This window comes from Homarus americanus, unplaced genomic scaffold, assembly GCF_018991925.1.
Source record: "Homarus americanus isolate GMGI-L3 unplaced genomic scaffold, GMGI_Hamer_2.0 scaffold16119, whole genome shotgun sequence".
NCBI lineage: Eukaryota > Metazoa > Arthropoda > Malacostraca > Decapoda > Nephropidae > Homarus > Homarus americanus.
Window position 1 is genome coordinate 690,774 of NW_024735145.1, and position 16,956 is coordinate 707,729.

The following is a 16,956-nucleotide window of genomic DNA, read 5'->3' on the forward strand; positions in this document are numbered from 1 at the left end:
CTAACACTAATCTAACATAGCATAACCTAACACTAACATAACCTAGCCTAACACTAATCTAACGTAACATACCACTAATCTAACATAACCTAATGTAACGTAACCTAACCCATCCAGGTAACATTTGGGCGTTTAATTAACAGGTGATCTGACATAACTTGAAATATCAGAATTATCGTGAAAAATATTTCCATTCGTCTTTACAGGTTAGCTGAGGATAGAATGAGTAAGGTCAAGCTGTGTGGTTAGCCAAGGAAAAATACCAGTAACAAAATAATTTATTTAGAGCAGCGCTACAACAACAACTACAGAACGTTACAAAGATAGAGTACTGTAGATCACCCTGAAGGAGAAGAATTAATTACAGGTAGTGGTCAGTACAGTTGGTGAGTTGTATCAATTTAGTTACTCTTGTTTCCTTCTACAACTGTTAGTATAAACTTTATATATTGTAGTTTGGTTGTAGATATAACCCAGTGGTAGATAATATAGTCTGAGTGACATATTGTAGTTATGATGGTTAGATTACGTCAACACAGTGAGGCAATGATGTGAGAAGACTTATCTCTGTCTCTCACTAGTGTTTACACAATGGTTCAGTAGTGAAGATAAGGGTGAGTGTCTCCTTCCTTTCTTACCCTGAAGTAGTGGTGTGAGGGAGAGGAGGAGGTGGTCTAGTGTAAACATGGACCACTGGAGGAGAATTTGTTAATAAATACACACACACACACACACACAGGAACAAAGGTTAGTGTTATCGCCACCTGGACGAGAATTCTTAGCAAACAATAATAAAAACATCAGAGTATATAATATGGCAACGTGGCTCTGTGCTGAAGACAACACAACACGGGCGGTGAGCTGCAGGGAGACTGTGATGACAACACAGGTGGTTATGGTGTTCTACTGTAGCTCTGTAGTGCTCCAAGTTATACCAGGTTCTATAGGACATCCAGAGAAGGGTGTCTATCGTCCTGAGGATCTGTGACGCCTCCAACCCTCGCCAGGAATGGAACGTTACACTCGTCAGAAGTTTGTGGGTTGAGATCTATACAGCTGTAGCAGATACTGTAAGTGTGTTGAGGTGCACACTACACAAGGAACACCACGCAGAAGGAACACCCATCCTCAGTCCTCCTGTAGGATACGACAAAGGAGGTGGGATGGGGGAGAGTTCCAACCAAGAACCAGAACTTTTGATATTCAGGTATATATTTTTTTACACCTCAACACCACGACGGCGACGATGATGGTGCGCCACCTTCTCAAACGTCAAGGATGGCTCGTAGTTGAAGTAGCCGAAGGCGGGGAAGTCGCTGAAGTAAGAATCGAGGTCGTAGCCGTGAGGAGGGAAGACGTGAGGGCTGATGAGTTCATTCAACACTTCGTCTGCGTTGTTCCCCGCGTCGTGTCTGAGGTGAGTTATGGTAATGGTAGAGGATACATAGTAACATTATTGTAACAGTATATATAGTGACATAATTGCATGCTAATATGTCATCAATGCAATAAGTTACAGGTGAACAGGTCGAAATAAACACTAGACCGTAACCTCAAATGATTCGAAGTCTCACTGTGGGTTTGTTTACATAGAGAGTGACGCTGATTCGTTCACCCACCCAAACGTATCCAATATGGCCGCCTAGTCAACATTACGGGGGTAACAACACGTTCAGAGGAGTGATTTTTTTTACAGTTTTATCTCTTCAGTGCCTTGAAAACAATTAAACACGCAGAAGAGGAGGCTGGATGCGTTGAGTAAGGTGAGGAGCGTGAGGTAGTGTTATGTTAGGACAAAAGTGTCGATATATAGTGCAATAATACCCGTGGTTTTGGCTAGTGTTGATGTTAGGAGTGGATTCCGTGATACTTCCTGTCATTTATGTCTTTATGTATGACAGCTGTTGTTATTACGTCACTAGTTTATGACAGATGTTATTATATACGTCACTACACTTCATGACACCTGTTATTACGTCACTATAATTCATGACAGCTGATATTACGCCACCATTGTTCATAACAGCTGAAGTTAATGCATTAATACAGGAGTTATATGACAGTGTTTTGTGTCATGACGTATTTAACAGATAATAATAACCCCACAGGCATGATGGCTCGTGAGGGACAGTACAGCACAGATACACTAAGCCTTCAGTACACAAGGAGGCACCATGGCCGACACTGTACTCGACCACCTTCACTTCCTCATCTGTAAAGTCAGGCACACATACACAGCTGGGTCGACTAAGGGCGCCCCGGGTGACCAACGTAACTCATAACCCAGGTAAGGGAGTATGGTGAAACTTATTGTGTGTATTTGAGGTGTAGACGTGTATGTTTGTTGATGTGTATAATGGGGTGTAGGTGTGTATGTTACAGGTGTAGGTGTGTATATTGAGGTGTAGATGTATATATTTGTTGATGCGTATACTAGTTAATGTGTATATTACAGGTATAGGTGTATATTTGACCTGTGTATCTGGAAAATGCTAAGAGTTACAATATACAAACTTAATGTATATATTTCCTATAACATAATTAACCTGTTGTGCTCTAGGGGTCAAAGGTTAGTGGTCACTATCCCACGGGGTACATTCCAAGAGTTAAGCTAAAAGTATATTAATGTCATTTAGTACACGGTATACTGCATATGTTAGTATATATCCTGTAATTGGTATACTCTGTGTATTTATATTTGTTATAATTAGTTATATACTGGACAGGTATTTACAGGTAATGTTGATTATGATGTTCGTAATTAATTAGTGTATTTAGTACTCGTGGGTATACAGTTTTTTATTACCCACAGAGGCCTTTAGTACTAGTGGGTATATTTAGTACTTGCTGGTATAACTAGTACATGCGGATATAATTAGTACATGCGGGTGTAATTAGTACTAGCGGGTGTAATTACATGCAGGTATAATTAGTACTAGGGGGTATATTTAGTACACGCGGGTATATTTAGTACACGCGGGTATATTTAGTACTCTCGAGTATATTTTAGTACATGAGGGTATAATTAGTACATGCGGGTTAGTAGGTTAGTAATAGTACCCACATACCCGTATTCAAAGAAGAAAGGAGTTGGCTGTGGGTAGTAAGGACGGAGATAGACATACGGGTCGAATCCTAAATCATTTGTTGATGGGAACATCGGGTGTACGCTGAAGGCCGATAGGTGATGGGGAGGTGAGCTGAAGTGGAGTTGAGGCGTGGCGACGGTGATGAAGTTTGCGTTGGCTTTGACGGGGAAGACTGGTGGGTGTGGTTTGCCGTGGTGAGGCTTGAAGGGTCTGGTAGATGGTAGTGGCTTGCCGTGGGTTGGACTGGTGATAAATATTGGTTTGGGGTTTGGATGGTGAGGATTGAAGGGTAGGGTTGGCTTGCTGTGGGTGGAGTGTATGGGAGAGAAAATGGAATTGTGTTCGTTGAGGTGGGAAGGGAAAACGAAGGAGTTGAAGTGGGGAGGAAAGATGTGGTTTTTATTGGGGGCTTGGTGGTGGGGAGGGTGATGGACGTTATTGAGGTGGGGTTTGACGAAGGGGTGAGGAATGGAAGGGGTGAATTTAACGGGGGGGTGAGGAAGAGGGTGAGGGTTATGAAGGTTGATGTCGATAGGGTCGTGTTTGGTGTGGAGGTCAGCCAAGGGGTCCTGAGTGAGGAGGTCGCGGGTAGGAGGTGGGAGGTGCTCTGCTGTCGTCATCACCAACACTGCCGCCGCTATTACCTGTAGATGAAAGAACCAAAACATCATACACACACCTGTAATTAAACGCCTTTATAGACAGGAACTCGTCATCACAACACCATCACTAAAATAACCATAATATTCATAGCATTACATAGCAAGTTATAGCACACACTCTACACCCTTTACCTGAAGAAGATCAACAGGTGTACACATCAACAAACATCATTAAAATTTTGGTTAAAACACAAAATTGACCCAGAAGTCAGCCAGTTTCACTCAATTCTTCCCGGGTATGTTCAGGTCTTCTCAATATAAATCAGCTGAGAGAGAAAGGGAGAGAGAAAGCCACGTAATTAATTGTTTTCGATAATTTCCCAATGACCAGGCAGGTAAGTTTTACCCAAGAGCCGTGACTGTATGAACCTCCTCCTTCACCTAACCTAACCCACCCCACCCCCACCCACCCCCACCCCACCCCACCCCACCCCACCCCACCCCACCCCCACCCCCACCCCACACCCCACACCCCACCCCCCACCCCACCCCACCCCACACCCCACCCCACCCCACCCCACCCCACCCCACCCCACCCCCACCCCACCCCACCCCACCCACACCCCACCCCACCCCCACCCCCCACCCCACCCCTCACCCCACCCCCAGAACAATCGGGTGTGTAACAAAACAAAAATTCACATCCGAACTTTTTCCGGATCCAAAGCCGAGTTAACCGGATTAATACAGTAATTAACACGTGGGAGAGAAGACGTTAGCGATCACAGGAACAAGCTGTTAAAGGCCATTAAACCACGCCTGGGAAAGAGGTTCACAGTGACGTGGTTTCGCACCTTTTTGATCAGCTACAGGTATAGGGGCGTGGTTGTACACGTGTGTGGTTTGGTCTGATATCCTGTTGTCGTGGATGCTTAGACAACAGGTATTAAAGGAGGAGTGTCGGTATACCGTATCTGATTGGCTGACTTTCTGACCAATGAAAACCGAGATACGCAAAATATTTCACCAGCAACCACGAATTTAATGTCGAATAGAACTGAGACCTATTCCTTATGTTGGGGTTAGGTTAGGGTCGGGATATAATTGGTCTGGAGCCATTGAGACTGACGCAGTTATCAGTTCCCTTACAATAACTTGGAAGATTGTGAGTTTCCTGTACTTCTAACACAAACACACACATACGGACACCGAGCAACAATGCTTCACTTTCTCAATACAAAAACAAGCTGGATGATAAGGGGGGGGGGGATAGGGTAGGAGGAGGGAGGTAACGGGGGTGAGGGATGAGGGAGGTAGGCAGATAAGCGAGGTAGGGTGGGAAGGCCTATGGGAGGGTGGGAGGGTAGGGGAGGGATGGAGAGATGAGGAGGCAGGAGTAGGGAAGGATGGGAGGAACTGGGTGGGGGGTGGTATTGTTATTATTTTCCTTTCTAATTCCTTATTAACAAACACATCCCTTATTTACTTCTCTAACATAAACAACATCGTAACGCAAGGTTTAACACGTCATCATCATCATCACACAAACACAGTCATCTAACTAAAATAGGAGAGTGAGCGTAAAGAGTGAGCGTAGAGGAGGTTATTAGATCGTCTTATACTCAACAGATGGTGACACTTATCAGGCGTTTCCTTGTTCCTCTGATATGTGACAGGGGGAGACGAATGTGTGGAGGGTGAGGGAGGGAGGGAAGGACAGCAGTTGGTCAGGGTGTTTTTTGGGGTGTGTGTGTGTGTGGATGTAATGACAGTGTTTGGGTTGGTTTTATTGTGTTGTTTTTTGTCTGTGAGGGATGTGTGGAAATATGCTTGATTAAATGTGATTATGTACACGCACGAAGACACACACACACACACGTCATCTTTCTCACATGAAATAGTTACGACAAACATGCTACAGGACATTCCAACATCGACCATCCTGTAACCGTCGCTTCCAGTCTTATAGTTATTTACATAACATGTGCTGCCATCTGTCGGGGAGAATTGTCATCCGTTCAGCAGTTCCCTTGTGTGTTAAGAGGAGAAAGGGGAGCGAGCGTAAAGATGTTTGTTTTTACTCGTTTGTACTGTAGTCGCCGCTATGAAGAGGAATGTTTGTTTGTGTGAAGATTAGGTACCTTAAGTTGTTGTTTTTTTTACCTGATGATTTTCGCCTACCCTGCCCTACCCTGAAGTAACCTACCTCAAACTTATATTACCCCAAACTTAAGGCTTAACCAAACCTTACCTAACCTAACCTAACCAAACCTAACCTAACCTAACCAAACCAAACCTAACCTAACCTAACCACCTTCACCCACACTACCGATTACATCTCACTCCCAGACACATGCACACCACCACAAACATACTATCACTTTTAGCAGGTAGCGCCTCGTCACCACAACACCCATACAACCTACGTGTTACCTACCCTACTGAGGCTTGACGCTGTGCAACTCATGTACTGTAGGTACTGTTGATGCTTACCTTACCTCTCTCCCTCCCTCCCTCCTTAATTCCTTCTTTCCCTACCTCCCTCCTTTCATTACCCCCTCTCTCTCTCTCTCCCTAACTGTACATGATATTGTGTTTAGTTATGGTAGAGTCTTGGTTCAATTTTGTCGTCTTAGAAGCATGATTTAGAGAAATTCTTACGTTTAAAACTCTCTCATGATGGTTGATGTTATGGTAGTTATCTATGGTAGAGTCTCAGTTCTATTTTGATGCTATAAAGTTGATTGATAACAGTGTGTTTAGTTATGGTAGAGTCACAGTGCACCACCGGCGCCATTTTCCTCTCCCCACATCTTCCTCATCTCCCATTTCTCCTTCTCCCACGTCTTCCTCATCACCCTCTCCCCCCCCCCTCTTCCCAGATCTTCCTCACTTCAATCAGTGTATCATAATCACTCGACATCACCACAAGCGACGGATGCGACAAACTGCTTCATTATCTCGATCTATATTAGTTACCCACAGAACGGGTCAAGTTTTCTATAATATGAATATGTAAATAATGTACTACTTAAAACAACTGACCTTTACAAGAAAGTGGCTTTACCTAAGGGAATAATGAACTGGTGTTTGCTATATGTTACAGTTGTGTTTTATTTGTTTTAAGGAAATGGAAATAATTTAAATATCTGATGGTTTTGTTTTAGCTGTTCCTGATCGATGTGATACTACTACTACTACTACTACTACTACTACTACTTTTTTTTTTTAAACGTGGCCTCCAGCCTCCCCCAATAGCCACACCTTCGCCACCATTTATTTACCTTAATATTAACTATCCTAATACATAAGCAACTATCCTATCTGTGTTAAATTAGTTGAGCCGCAGATCGATGCGGCATTCGGTGACTGTAGCCTCATAGTCGATATCTGCAGCAGTTGACGGAGTAGGGGCAGAAGCTCTCGTTCCCCTGAGGCAGAGCAAAGCCGACCGAAGGAGAGAGAAGGACAGTCGACATCTCATCCAGGCTGTGACATAACTTCTGGGCTGCTGCTTCTGTTCGGAGATCAGCTCCGCGAGTCTGGCGTAGAAACATCTTGCGCTTGGGCCCATCCCACCAGAGGTTGTGAACACTAGCGGAGTGAAGCTGCCTTGATCGACATTTTGAATTCTCTCCCCATATGCCCTTCTCTTGTCGTTCTCGTTCCTCCTATGTGCAGCATCGAGAGCTAGGTTACGGTGACAAACGGCCATGGGATCAAAAATCCTGATGTCGAAGAAGGCTCGCTGTCCCCGCGTCCAGAATCCTCGAGCACTGACGTCCACACGGGCTTCGTTAGATGTGTTTGAAGTCCTGTGTTGGAGGATCTCGCCATCCAGTGGAAGGAGGGTCGGTTCTACCATGACGTCCCGGCAGGTTTCCTTCAACATATTTGCTGTGAGATCCCTTACCTCGTCATGCCTCATGCATATGAAGCCCCCCTTCTTGCAAACCATGGCGTGATCGCCATCATAGGAATAGCCACACACGCATTGGGAGGGCAAACCATCTACTGGCCAACCGTACCTTAGAGCAATGGCATCTGTAAATTCTTGTTTGTTAAGGCTGAAACCATTTGCCCTTATCGGTAACGTAGTTAACCAGTTCGAGGCGCCCACCTCCTGCGCTATAGCTACTTTTTTTGTCAGATTTTCTGGAACCTGCAGCAATAATTGCTGCAACATGTCATTTTGGCAGTGCTGCCGATCTGTTGTAATGGATCTACGGATCTTATTAACTTCGCTGGTGTCCACTTCCCCTGTTGCATTCTGGGCTATTATGTGGTCAGTGAGGGCTGCCGTGAGCTTAAGTGAATTTTGATGTTCAGAGTCAGCAATCTACTACTACTACTACTACTACTATTACTACTACTACTACTACTACTACTACTACTACTACTACTACTACTACTAGGCTACTAATTTAGTTTCCTGTATGGCTAGGCGGTCATAGCTACGACACTCAACACCTAGAGGTAATTGGTTCGATTCTCAGGTGTTTGTGGGAAATTCATATACCTGGTTCATGTAGCTGATGATTGCTTTTGTTAATTATTGTACCTCTTCTTCCCCCTCGTTCTCTTCCTTCCTCCTCCTCCTCCCTTCCTTCCTCCCTCCCTCCTTCCCTTCCTTCCTCATCCTCCTTCTTTCCTTTCCTTTCCTTCCTCCTCCTCCTTCTTTTCTTTCCTTCCTCCTCCTTCTCCTGGATTCCTTAATTCCTCCCTTATCTCCCTTTCTCTATCTCTTACATCTCCATTCTCTTCCTCTTCCTTCCTCATCCTTCTCCTTATACTTCTCTCCTTTCCTCCCTCATCTCCCTTCCCCTTCCTCTCCACCCCCCTTTACAGCTGGGGGAGGGGGGGGGGGCAACAGATGGCAGTGATTCAGCTCATATTAATACAAGTTCCTAATGAGACTATGTCCAAGGTGTGCACAGGTGTGGTGATGTTGTACAGGTGTGGTGATGTTGTACAGGTGTGGTGATGCATAGGTATGGTGATGTGCAGGTGTGGAGGTCAGTACTGTCTGTGATTCCATAGGTCTACCAGCCTATGTGAAGAAGTATTTCTTTATGTTTATCCTGTATTATATCTTCTTATTTTTTCTTTTAATGACATGTAGGTTCAGTTGTGCTTGTGTGTATTGGAAAATTCGTAATATATATTGATCTTACTTTTTATGATTGATCTCAGTCATAGAAAAACTTAATCACCCAGGCGACTAAAATACCTTAGAAAAAACCATACCAATGAATCCTGTTCAGTCTCTTCTTCTCATCTAATTGTTCGATATTTTTTTTTATTAGTCCGTGAGTGTAGTTCCTCATCTTCCGTTTCCTGTAGTTATCACCTAGTCAACAACGTCTCTGGCAGATGTCTAATGTCAGAAAATATATCTCATTAATATGTGAAAGTTATTTGTTGTCTGAGAATGTGCTAGCCCCACCCCTGCAGCCTTGAGAGGGAGAAAATACCTTCATCTTGCTCTCAACTCACCACGGTAGATTGAGCACGTAACTCAGCAGCCCAAGGAGGAACAGCTTTCATTATCCTGTGGCGGTGAGAGGCTGCAGAGACTTACTGGAGGTGGTGAAGAGATTAGAAGATATCCCCTGCTGCCTCCTTCCATTTATAGCCTCACTTGTTCATTTTCTCTTTATTGCAATTAGAGAAAATTAAGCTTTCTCATTTCTTTTAAGTACTGTTTCAATTCTATATCGCCTTTAGGGAAGCAAAGTCACTGATATATGAGCTACTAGTTTGTGGATATAATTAATTTGAATATTATTACTTTTACTTTCACTTTTATCCTCTTCCCCACTGATCGGCTCATTAGCCGCTTGAGTGGTTGGTCATGTCTCTGGGATGCACTGTTGGCAAGTACTGGGCATGTACACATCTGTACCTGCGCCGGTATTGGTTAACTCTGGTCTTGAAAGAGCTCACACTCGGTGCCGTCACAACACTCCCTGGCAGAGTGTTCCAAGAGTTTACAATTCTCACTCTGAAAATATTTGCCCTCACAGTTTTCTGGACTTCTGGCTTTTTCAGCCTTAAGCTTTGACCTCTAGTAGGTCATCCCTTGCCCACCTAGAGTGTAAGTTAGGCAGTTGCAAGTCTTCTAATCACTCTCTGGGTAACTGATGTAACCAGAGTATAGGCCTACTTTAGACATTTTCAATCAACCGCCCGTCTAGATATCTGAAAGACCTTCGTATAAGCTTAGTTGCTTGATTCACCTTCTTACAATGGCCCGAGAATATCAGTTACATTCTAGGAGCCAAATAGTATCAATCCTTAATCGAATTTTTTGCATTATTATTGAATTTTCCTAAACTTAATTCATCATAAATTTTACCCAGTATTACTTTACTACTAAGTACGGATATTATACTTAAATATTAATATGGATAAATGCTGCTTAAGTACAATAAATATCAAGAAGTTATACGAAATTTCCTCCCCCAAAACACTTATTGGATAAATATGGACAAATTGACTAGCGGTTTGTTGACAAGTGTGAGTCGGGGATTTTGTCTTGTATATAAACACACACCTACCTCCTCCTCCTCCCTGCCCTACCCTACCCCCTTTCACTTCTCTATCTCGATTCTATCCGGGACTACTGCTTTCTCTCTATCTCTTTCACTTTCTCCTTCTGACACTTTCTTTCTTTCACACTGACTCTTGCTCTTAAACCCCTTGAGTACAATAACCCCAAAACATCATATTGTACTCAAGAACCAGACACTAAACAGATTACAATTCCGTCAACATTTCTATCGAGTACACGAACACTACCCAAAGTTTACTCCCTGCGGTTTACTCACTACGGCACCAGTCTCTCTTATCTAGCTCAGTGTAAACCATAGAAAAGTAACACTAAGGTTTAATCTAATCATGTGACTGAATTACTGTATATGATATGGCATTAAGAAGTGTTGGAATTAATCAGAAAAGGTTGATTTTTGCTCCTTAAAGATAGTGTGTGTGTGTGTGTTTGTGTGTGTGACCTTGGTTTTCTATTGAGCTGCGTGGAAGGGTGGCTGATAGTGGAGAAAGCAGTGGTTCCAGTTTTTGTATGGCTGGGGGCTATATTGAAGCTTAATTAGTGCACATGTACACTTCATACACACACAACTCTTTAATGCACTTTAATATAACACTTAATTACATGTTTTACACGTTTTATTTTCTTCTCAATATGCCTGTACTGAGGGTAATTAAGACACCTGTTGTTTCTTTACACCTGACGATTACATATGTCCTATATAGGGGTCTTAATGAGCATTCAGGTGTGTACAGGTATGTGAGGAAAGTGAAGATGATGTCTTGAGGGCAGGACTGGGAAGAGAAAGTGAGAGGGTTGGGTATAGTGTGTGTGTGTGTGTGTGTGTGTGTGTGTGAGGGGTGGAGGTATGTGTGTGTGTGTGTGTGTGTGTGTGTGTGTGTGTGAGGGTGGAGGTATGTGTGTGTGTGTGTGTGTGTGTGTGTGTGTGTGTGTGTGTGTGAGGGGTGGAGGTATGTGTGTGTGTGTGTGTGTGTGTGTGTGTGTGAATAAGTCATCTGTTGTGTAGTGAATGTGTGTTTACATTAGTCAGCTCGGATAAATTATCGCTCCCACAAACTCACTCACTGCTCCCCCAATCAGCATTATCCATTTCCGTAAATATTTATCAAAAGTCCAGGGTTATGTTACTGTATTTTAAAATTGATTCTATGGAAATTTATTTTATAGGCCTATTCATGCATGTCAGGTATCAGAAGTAACATAGACAGTAAAGATTGATTAAAAAAAATACCATGATTTGGAATTTTAAACTATGTAAATATTTGTCATGTAAATTCAGAGGCACAATACTTTACTTTATCTTTTAAACTATTTAAAACTTGTAGGAGATGCATCAGTATTACCACATACGTATGTGGTTTTTTTTGTCATTGTTGCCTCATCGTGATTACTTGTACCTGTAATACATGTTCTTGTGTCTGGCAGCATGACCAAACTGTAATAATGAGACCTATGCTGTTATTTTTCCATCCTGGTAATGTTGATGCTAGAGGCTGGTTACATCTCTTGACACACACACACACACACCTCTCGACATCCAAGCCAGGTGAGCAACCCACGCCAAAACTCACTCATTAACTAACTGCGTACACTGAGCCCAGGTGTGGTGATGAGGCTCCGACACGTGCCATAATTACTGCTATGATTCCCTGTAATTATACCCCGTTTATTAAACGCTAATTAGGGTGATGGGAAGGGAAGGTGGGAGGGGGTGGTGTTTTGTGTAGGGAGGGGTATATGGAGGGGAGGGGGGATGGAATGGAGAGAAGAAGAGAAGGGATGATGGGAAGGACAGAGGGAGGGGGTGAATGGAGGGTTGGAGGAGGGTGAAGGAAGGGATGGTGGGGAGGGAGAGGGATGAATGGAGGATTGGAGGAGGGAAGGTCAGAGGAGGAGGGGGGAAGAGTGGAATGGATGAAGGAATGGAAGGAGGAAGAGAGAGGAGAGTGGTAAAGGAAGCAGAAGTGGGATGGGTGGATGGATGAAGAGAAGGAGAGAGGAAATTGAGATGAAAAATATATATTATCTCTCTCTCTCTCTCTCTCTCTCTCTCTCTCTCACCATTGTATCAGGGGCAACAACAGAGAAATATCAGGAATGCATAATGTGGATGAATGACATAGGAACCATATGTAAACAAACACTCCTCAGCTGATTGGTTGAATATTCACAGTGAAACATATCCTGATATTGCATTTTTTTCGCTCCTTAGTGTTGGAGGAACAATAGACAGACACTATCATTTCCTCAATTTCTCAATGAATTTTCACCTGTCAGCTAACTCACTTCGGCTCTGATTAGCTCATTGCGGGGAGATTTGATTCGGGTTAATGTTAATCTCTGGGGTCCAGATAATTATACATTTGAATATGTACACCCTCCCACACTTCCACCTGCTACAGTCATCGTTGTCAATCCTAAACTCCGAGAGTTGTGAACCACGAGAATACTAACCCGCAACCAAAGCAATCACTCTTCCAGTCTGTAGGGTGTGTTTTACCCAGGTATGGACTCTCAAATACTGTTTGTATGATATAGTTCCTTTACATTATTGTTATTAAGTATATAAGAGGTTATGGCATAAGATTTTATGTTGTGGATTTTTGTTTGATGAATTTAGTCTCATAGGGATTTTATTTATTGGGTTTCATGTAGGTATTTTATTTTGGGAACATTTTATGTAGTGGATTTTGTGCGTTGAAAAACCGATGTATACGATTTTTGTCTAATGGATTCTTTATAGTGTTTATATATATATATATATATATATATATATATATATATATATATATATATATATATATATATATATATATATATATATATATATATATATATATATATATATATATATATAGATGTATATATATGTATATATATGTATATTATATTGTGTAGATGAAGACTGTTATGATGAGATTTCTAACATCATGAGAAACTTAACTCTGGAATTTTGTGTTATGACAAACGAAAACTGTACAGTATAATGTAAATGGATTATATTTACTGTGATTTTCGTGTGCATTGTAGCATTGTTGTACAGGTAGTAAAATTCAGAACACTGGGATGTTCTTTTGTAGTGTGTGTGTGTGTGTGTGTGTGTGTGTGTGTGTGTGTGTGTGTGGAGCAGAAGATAAAACACTGACCGTAGTAAAAAGAGGCCTCAGAGCTGCCATGATCACGAGAGAGCCAATACACACTGTGGCTCCCCTCCACACACTCCCTGCTTTATATATTAACTTTCAATACTACTTTCACCCCCCTAAGCCACTCCCACCCTGGTGAACCTGCTTGCCTCCTCCCTCCTTCTCTCCTCTTTCTTAGAACCTGCTCCACCCTCCTTCCCCCTCCCTCCTTTCTCCTCCTTCCCTCATCCTGCTGAACCTACTGCCTCCCATTCTTTCCCTTCTGCTGAACCCACTGCTCCCTCCTGCTGAACCCACTGCTCCTCCCTCCCAAGGAACCTACTCGCCCCCCAGTCCTGGGCTGAACCCACCACCTCCATCCCTCTGGCTGAACCCACTACCTCCATCCCTCCACTGCTGAACCCACTTACCCACTCCTCTGCTGAACCCACTGGCTCCATCCTCCACCGCTGAACCTACTACCTCCATCCTCCCCTGCTGAACCTACTGCTCCATCCCTCCCCTGCTGGAACCTACTGCTCCATCCCTCCTCTGCTGAACCCACTGCCTCCATCCCTCCCTGCTGAACCTACTTCACCCATCCTCCCTCGCTGAACCTTACCACCTCCATCCCTCTGCTGAACCCACTTCCTGCCCCATCCCTCTCTGCTGAACCTTACTGCCTCCATCCCTCCTGCTGAACCCACTGCCTCCATCCCTCCTCAAGGAACCTATCACTCCATCTCCCTGCTGAACCCACGCCCATCCTCTCCCTGCTGAACCTATCGCCTCCATCCCTCTGCTGAACCTACTACCTCCATCTCTCCTGCTGCTGAACCTACTACCTCCATCCCTCCCTGCTGAACCTACTACCTCCATCTCTCCCTGCTGAACCTACTACCTCCATCCCTCCCTGCTGAACCTACTACCTCCATCTCTCCCTGCTGAACCTACTACCTCCATCCCTCCCTGCTGAACCTACTGCCTCCCCCCCTCCTGCTGAACCTTTCTCTATCCTCCAAGTTCTCAAGAAGGTTCACATAAACCAAACTTACATAAAACAATCAACTACTGCACTGGATGACTATTAATTCATGAACATATATTAATCATAAACAGTTGTGTTTATTAAATATTAAATATATGTTTGTTTGTTACAGGTGAGTTGAAGACTAAACCTTGGGAAATTGAACTGCTGCATCACAACTGAAAATTATATTTGAAGCCTGTGATAATGAACTGCTATTGTAGAACTTATTTCCAATGCAGCTGGGTATATAGAGTGTTGGTGAGGTTTTGCAATAAGGTTGGCTGAGATGGTTCAGGCATGTGGAGAGAATGGATGAGACCAGTTGGGTCAAGAGGTGCTTGAGTCTAAACATCGAGGGGGGAGAGCCAGAGGCAGGCTGTTTCATTATCTGTTTATCCTTCATACACTTTTATACACCTACCATTCACTCGTTTCTTCATTTATTTTTCTCTAATTCACATAGTTGTTGTTGTAATTCTATTTATTCTTATTTGTTTTCATCATTTATTTACAAATTTAGTTCCTTAGTTATCCTATTTATCGAATTAGTTCTTGAATGAAATGTAAGAAATTTTCTGATAATTCATATAATTCTAGGTGAAATGCAATTAGTTATTCTCTTAAAACGACTTTATTTATTTGAATATTACTTGTAATAACGAAATTGTATCAATAATTAAACTAAGATCTCAATCCGTTTCTCTTGCTTATATCAAAAGTACATTACTGTACTTTATTACACACGTTCATTTCTTTATAACATTCGTGCCTTTCATCAGGGCTTTCTTGGGGCTTTCCTCTGGGCTTTCCTGGGGGTTTTCTGGGGCTTTACTGGGACTTTCCTCGGGGCATTCCTGGAGTTTTCTTTGGGGCTTTCCTGGAGCTCTCCTCGGGGCTTTTCGGGGGAGTTCCTGGCACTTTCCTCGGGGCTTTCATCAGAGCTATCTTGGGGCTCTCCTCGGGGCTTTCCTGGGGCTTTCTTCGGGGCATTCCTGGGGGGTTTCTTTGGGACTTTCCTAGGGGATTTCCTCAGGCTTTCCTATGAGTCACCTGGAATCATTATGAGTACAATTAAATCCCTCGAAGACAACACCAAGTTTAAAAGGACAGGTTGTGAGTAAAAGAATTTGGCCTGATGACCCAGTTATGTTATTACTTCTGGAATTTGTTGTTTTCATCAAGGTAATACAGCAATACTTTATTAAAATACAGGTGTTAGAGGTGTTTTTTGAGTAGTTGAAGAATAGGTGAAATTGAAGCGAAGGTATAGAATCAGATTAGTCATAATGTTAAAATTATACTACGAACATTATTTCTGTATCATCTATTTTTCTTCGTAAGACACAAGTAAAATTAACCTATACTAATTCAAACTAATTTAGTGATCGTAAAAGAGTTCTTAAGTACATTAAATATGGTTTTATTGGTTAATATCATCTATGTTCAAGCAAGAAAAAAAACTATTTAGCGGTTTTGTTCGTGGTAATTCTTCAGCATTTTTTGTTTTGTCGGACGTCTTCCCAAGTCAGCCAGCAGCTAACACAATGGCGGCGTGGACGGAGGTGAGAAGTTATTTCAACATTTCCTTTGATATTCTTCCTTCTTTAATATCCATATATGTAAATAAACAACAAAATATATACCATTTATGATAATTATTTATATTTTAGTGTAATTTAATCACTTTAGGTAATTTCATATATAAATTTCAGTCTTTACACTCGCTTGTAAACATGGCGAATGTGTCTTGAGGAAATTTGGTTTTGTATTGCTGTAATATTGTATTGTCAGGATTTAACTGTGTATTAATATGGTGGAGTTATGGCCAGGGATTATGGTGGTGTAAGATAGAGAGCCTTATATGGGGGGGGGTTAACAGTAGGCAGGGGCTGTTTGACTGCTAACCGGTCATATAGCCATTAACTGTTTTACTGTGGGTTATGTATAATTTTGATATGTATTGCATCTGCATTATTATACCATATGAATAATTATTTAATATGTTTGTGTGTGATCTAATGTGTACGTTTGGATTTACCTATTGATATTACTAATATTATTTAAATAACTAATAAATTATAAGTATCGTTGAAAAAATATCTGGTAATTTATGAGAACACCGCTGCCACAGATGTTATTATGATAGTATTTTAAAGGAGACAAAAACTTTTTATTTTAATTATAAGTTTTTTGGTTAATATTCGTTTTTATCCCAATAGGTATTTCTGACATTATGGATAAATTAAATTTTTACCATATTTTTGTATTTATTTATTTATTTTTTTATTATCTATAATCATATAGCACCTGTCGTGGGCAGGGTGTAAAGGACGAGGTAAATTGTGGGGTAAAACACGGTATAAAACTGATCATATGACACTATAATATCTCTAGGTGCTTTGTACATGAAGGAATTAATTATTTACTGTAATTCATATTCCGAACAAATCTGCTGAGTCACTGTGTGCCTCTGTTTACAGCCGACCCGCTCAGTTGAAGTATACGCTCACATCCTCAAAAAATATAAAATTCACCATGA

At 42.1% G+C, this 16,956-nt stretch overlaps 1 protein-coding gene across 2 annotated transcripts; it reads right to left on the bottom strand.

Moving 5' to 3' along the window:
* Positions 1-266: 266 nt before the first annotated feature.
* LOC121870812 (putative uncharacterized protein DDB_G0291608) lies at positions 267-13,480 on the bottom strand. 2 transcript variants are annotated; one of them, XM_042372783.1, is made up of 3 exons: positions 13,409-13,480; positions 3,126-3,733; positions 267-1,412 (listed from the first exon to the last, which is right to left on the bottom strand). In XM_042372783.1, the coding sequence occupies exons 1-3, from the start codon at positions 13,436-13,438 to the stop codon at positions 1,220-1,222; spliced, it is 831 nt and encodes a 276-aa protein (XP_042228717.1). In that variant the 5' UTR covers positions 13,439-13,480; the 3' UTR covers positions 267-1,219. The 2 variants fall into 2 exon arrangements, with proteins under 2 accessions (XP_042228717.1, XP_042228716.1); XM_042372782.1 differs by having other exon boundaries at positions 3,069-3,733.
* Between the last annotated feature and the right edge of the window lie 3,476 nt (positions 13,481-16,956).

Excerpts from the sequence above, each read along its gene's own strand:
- LOC121870812 (XM_042372782.1), bottom strand. The coding sequence starts at position 13,438 with ATGGCAGCTCTGAGGCCTCTTTTTACTACG. Across the intron at positions 3,734-13,408 it reads TGAGGCCTCTTTTTACTACG|GTAATAGCGGCGGCAGTGTT; the intron begins GTCAGTGTTTTA and ends TTTCATCTACAG. Across the intron at positions 1,413-3,068 it reads CCTTTCTTCTTTGAATACGG|ACACGACGCGGGGAACAACG; the intron begins GTATGTGGGTAC and ends AACTCACCTCAG.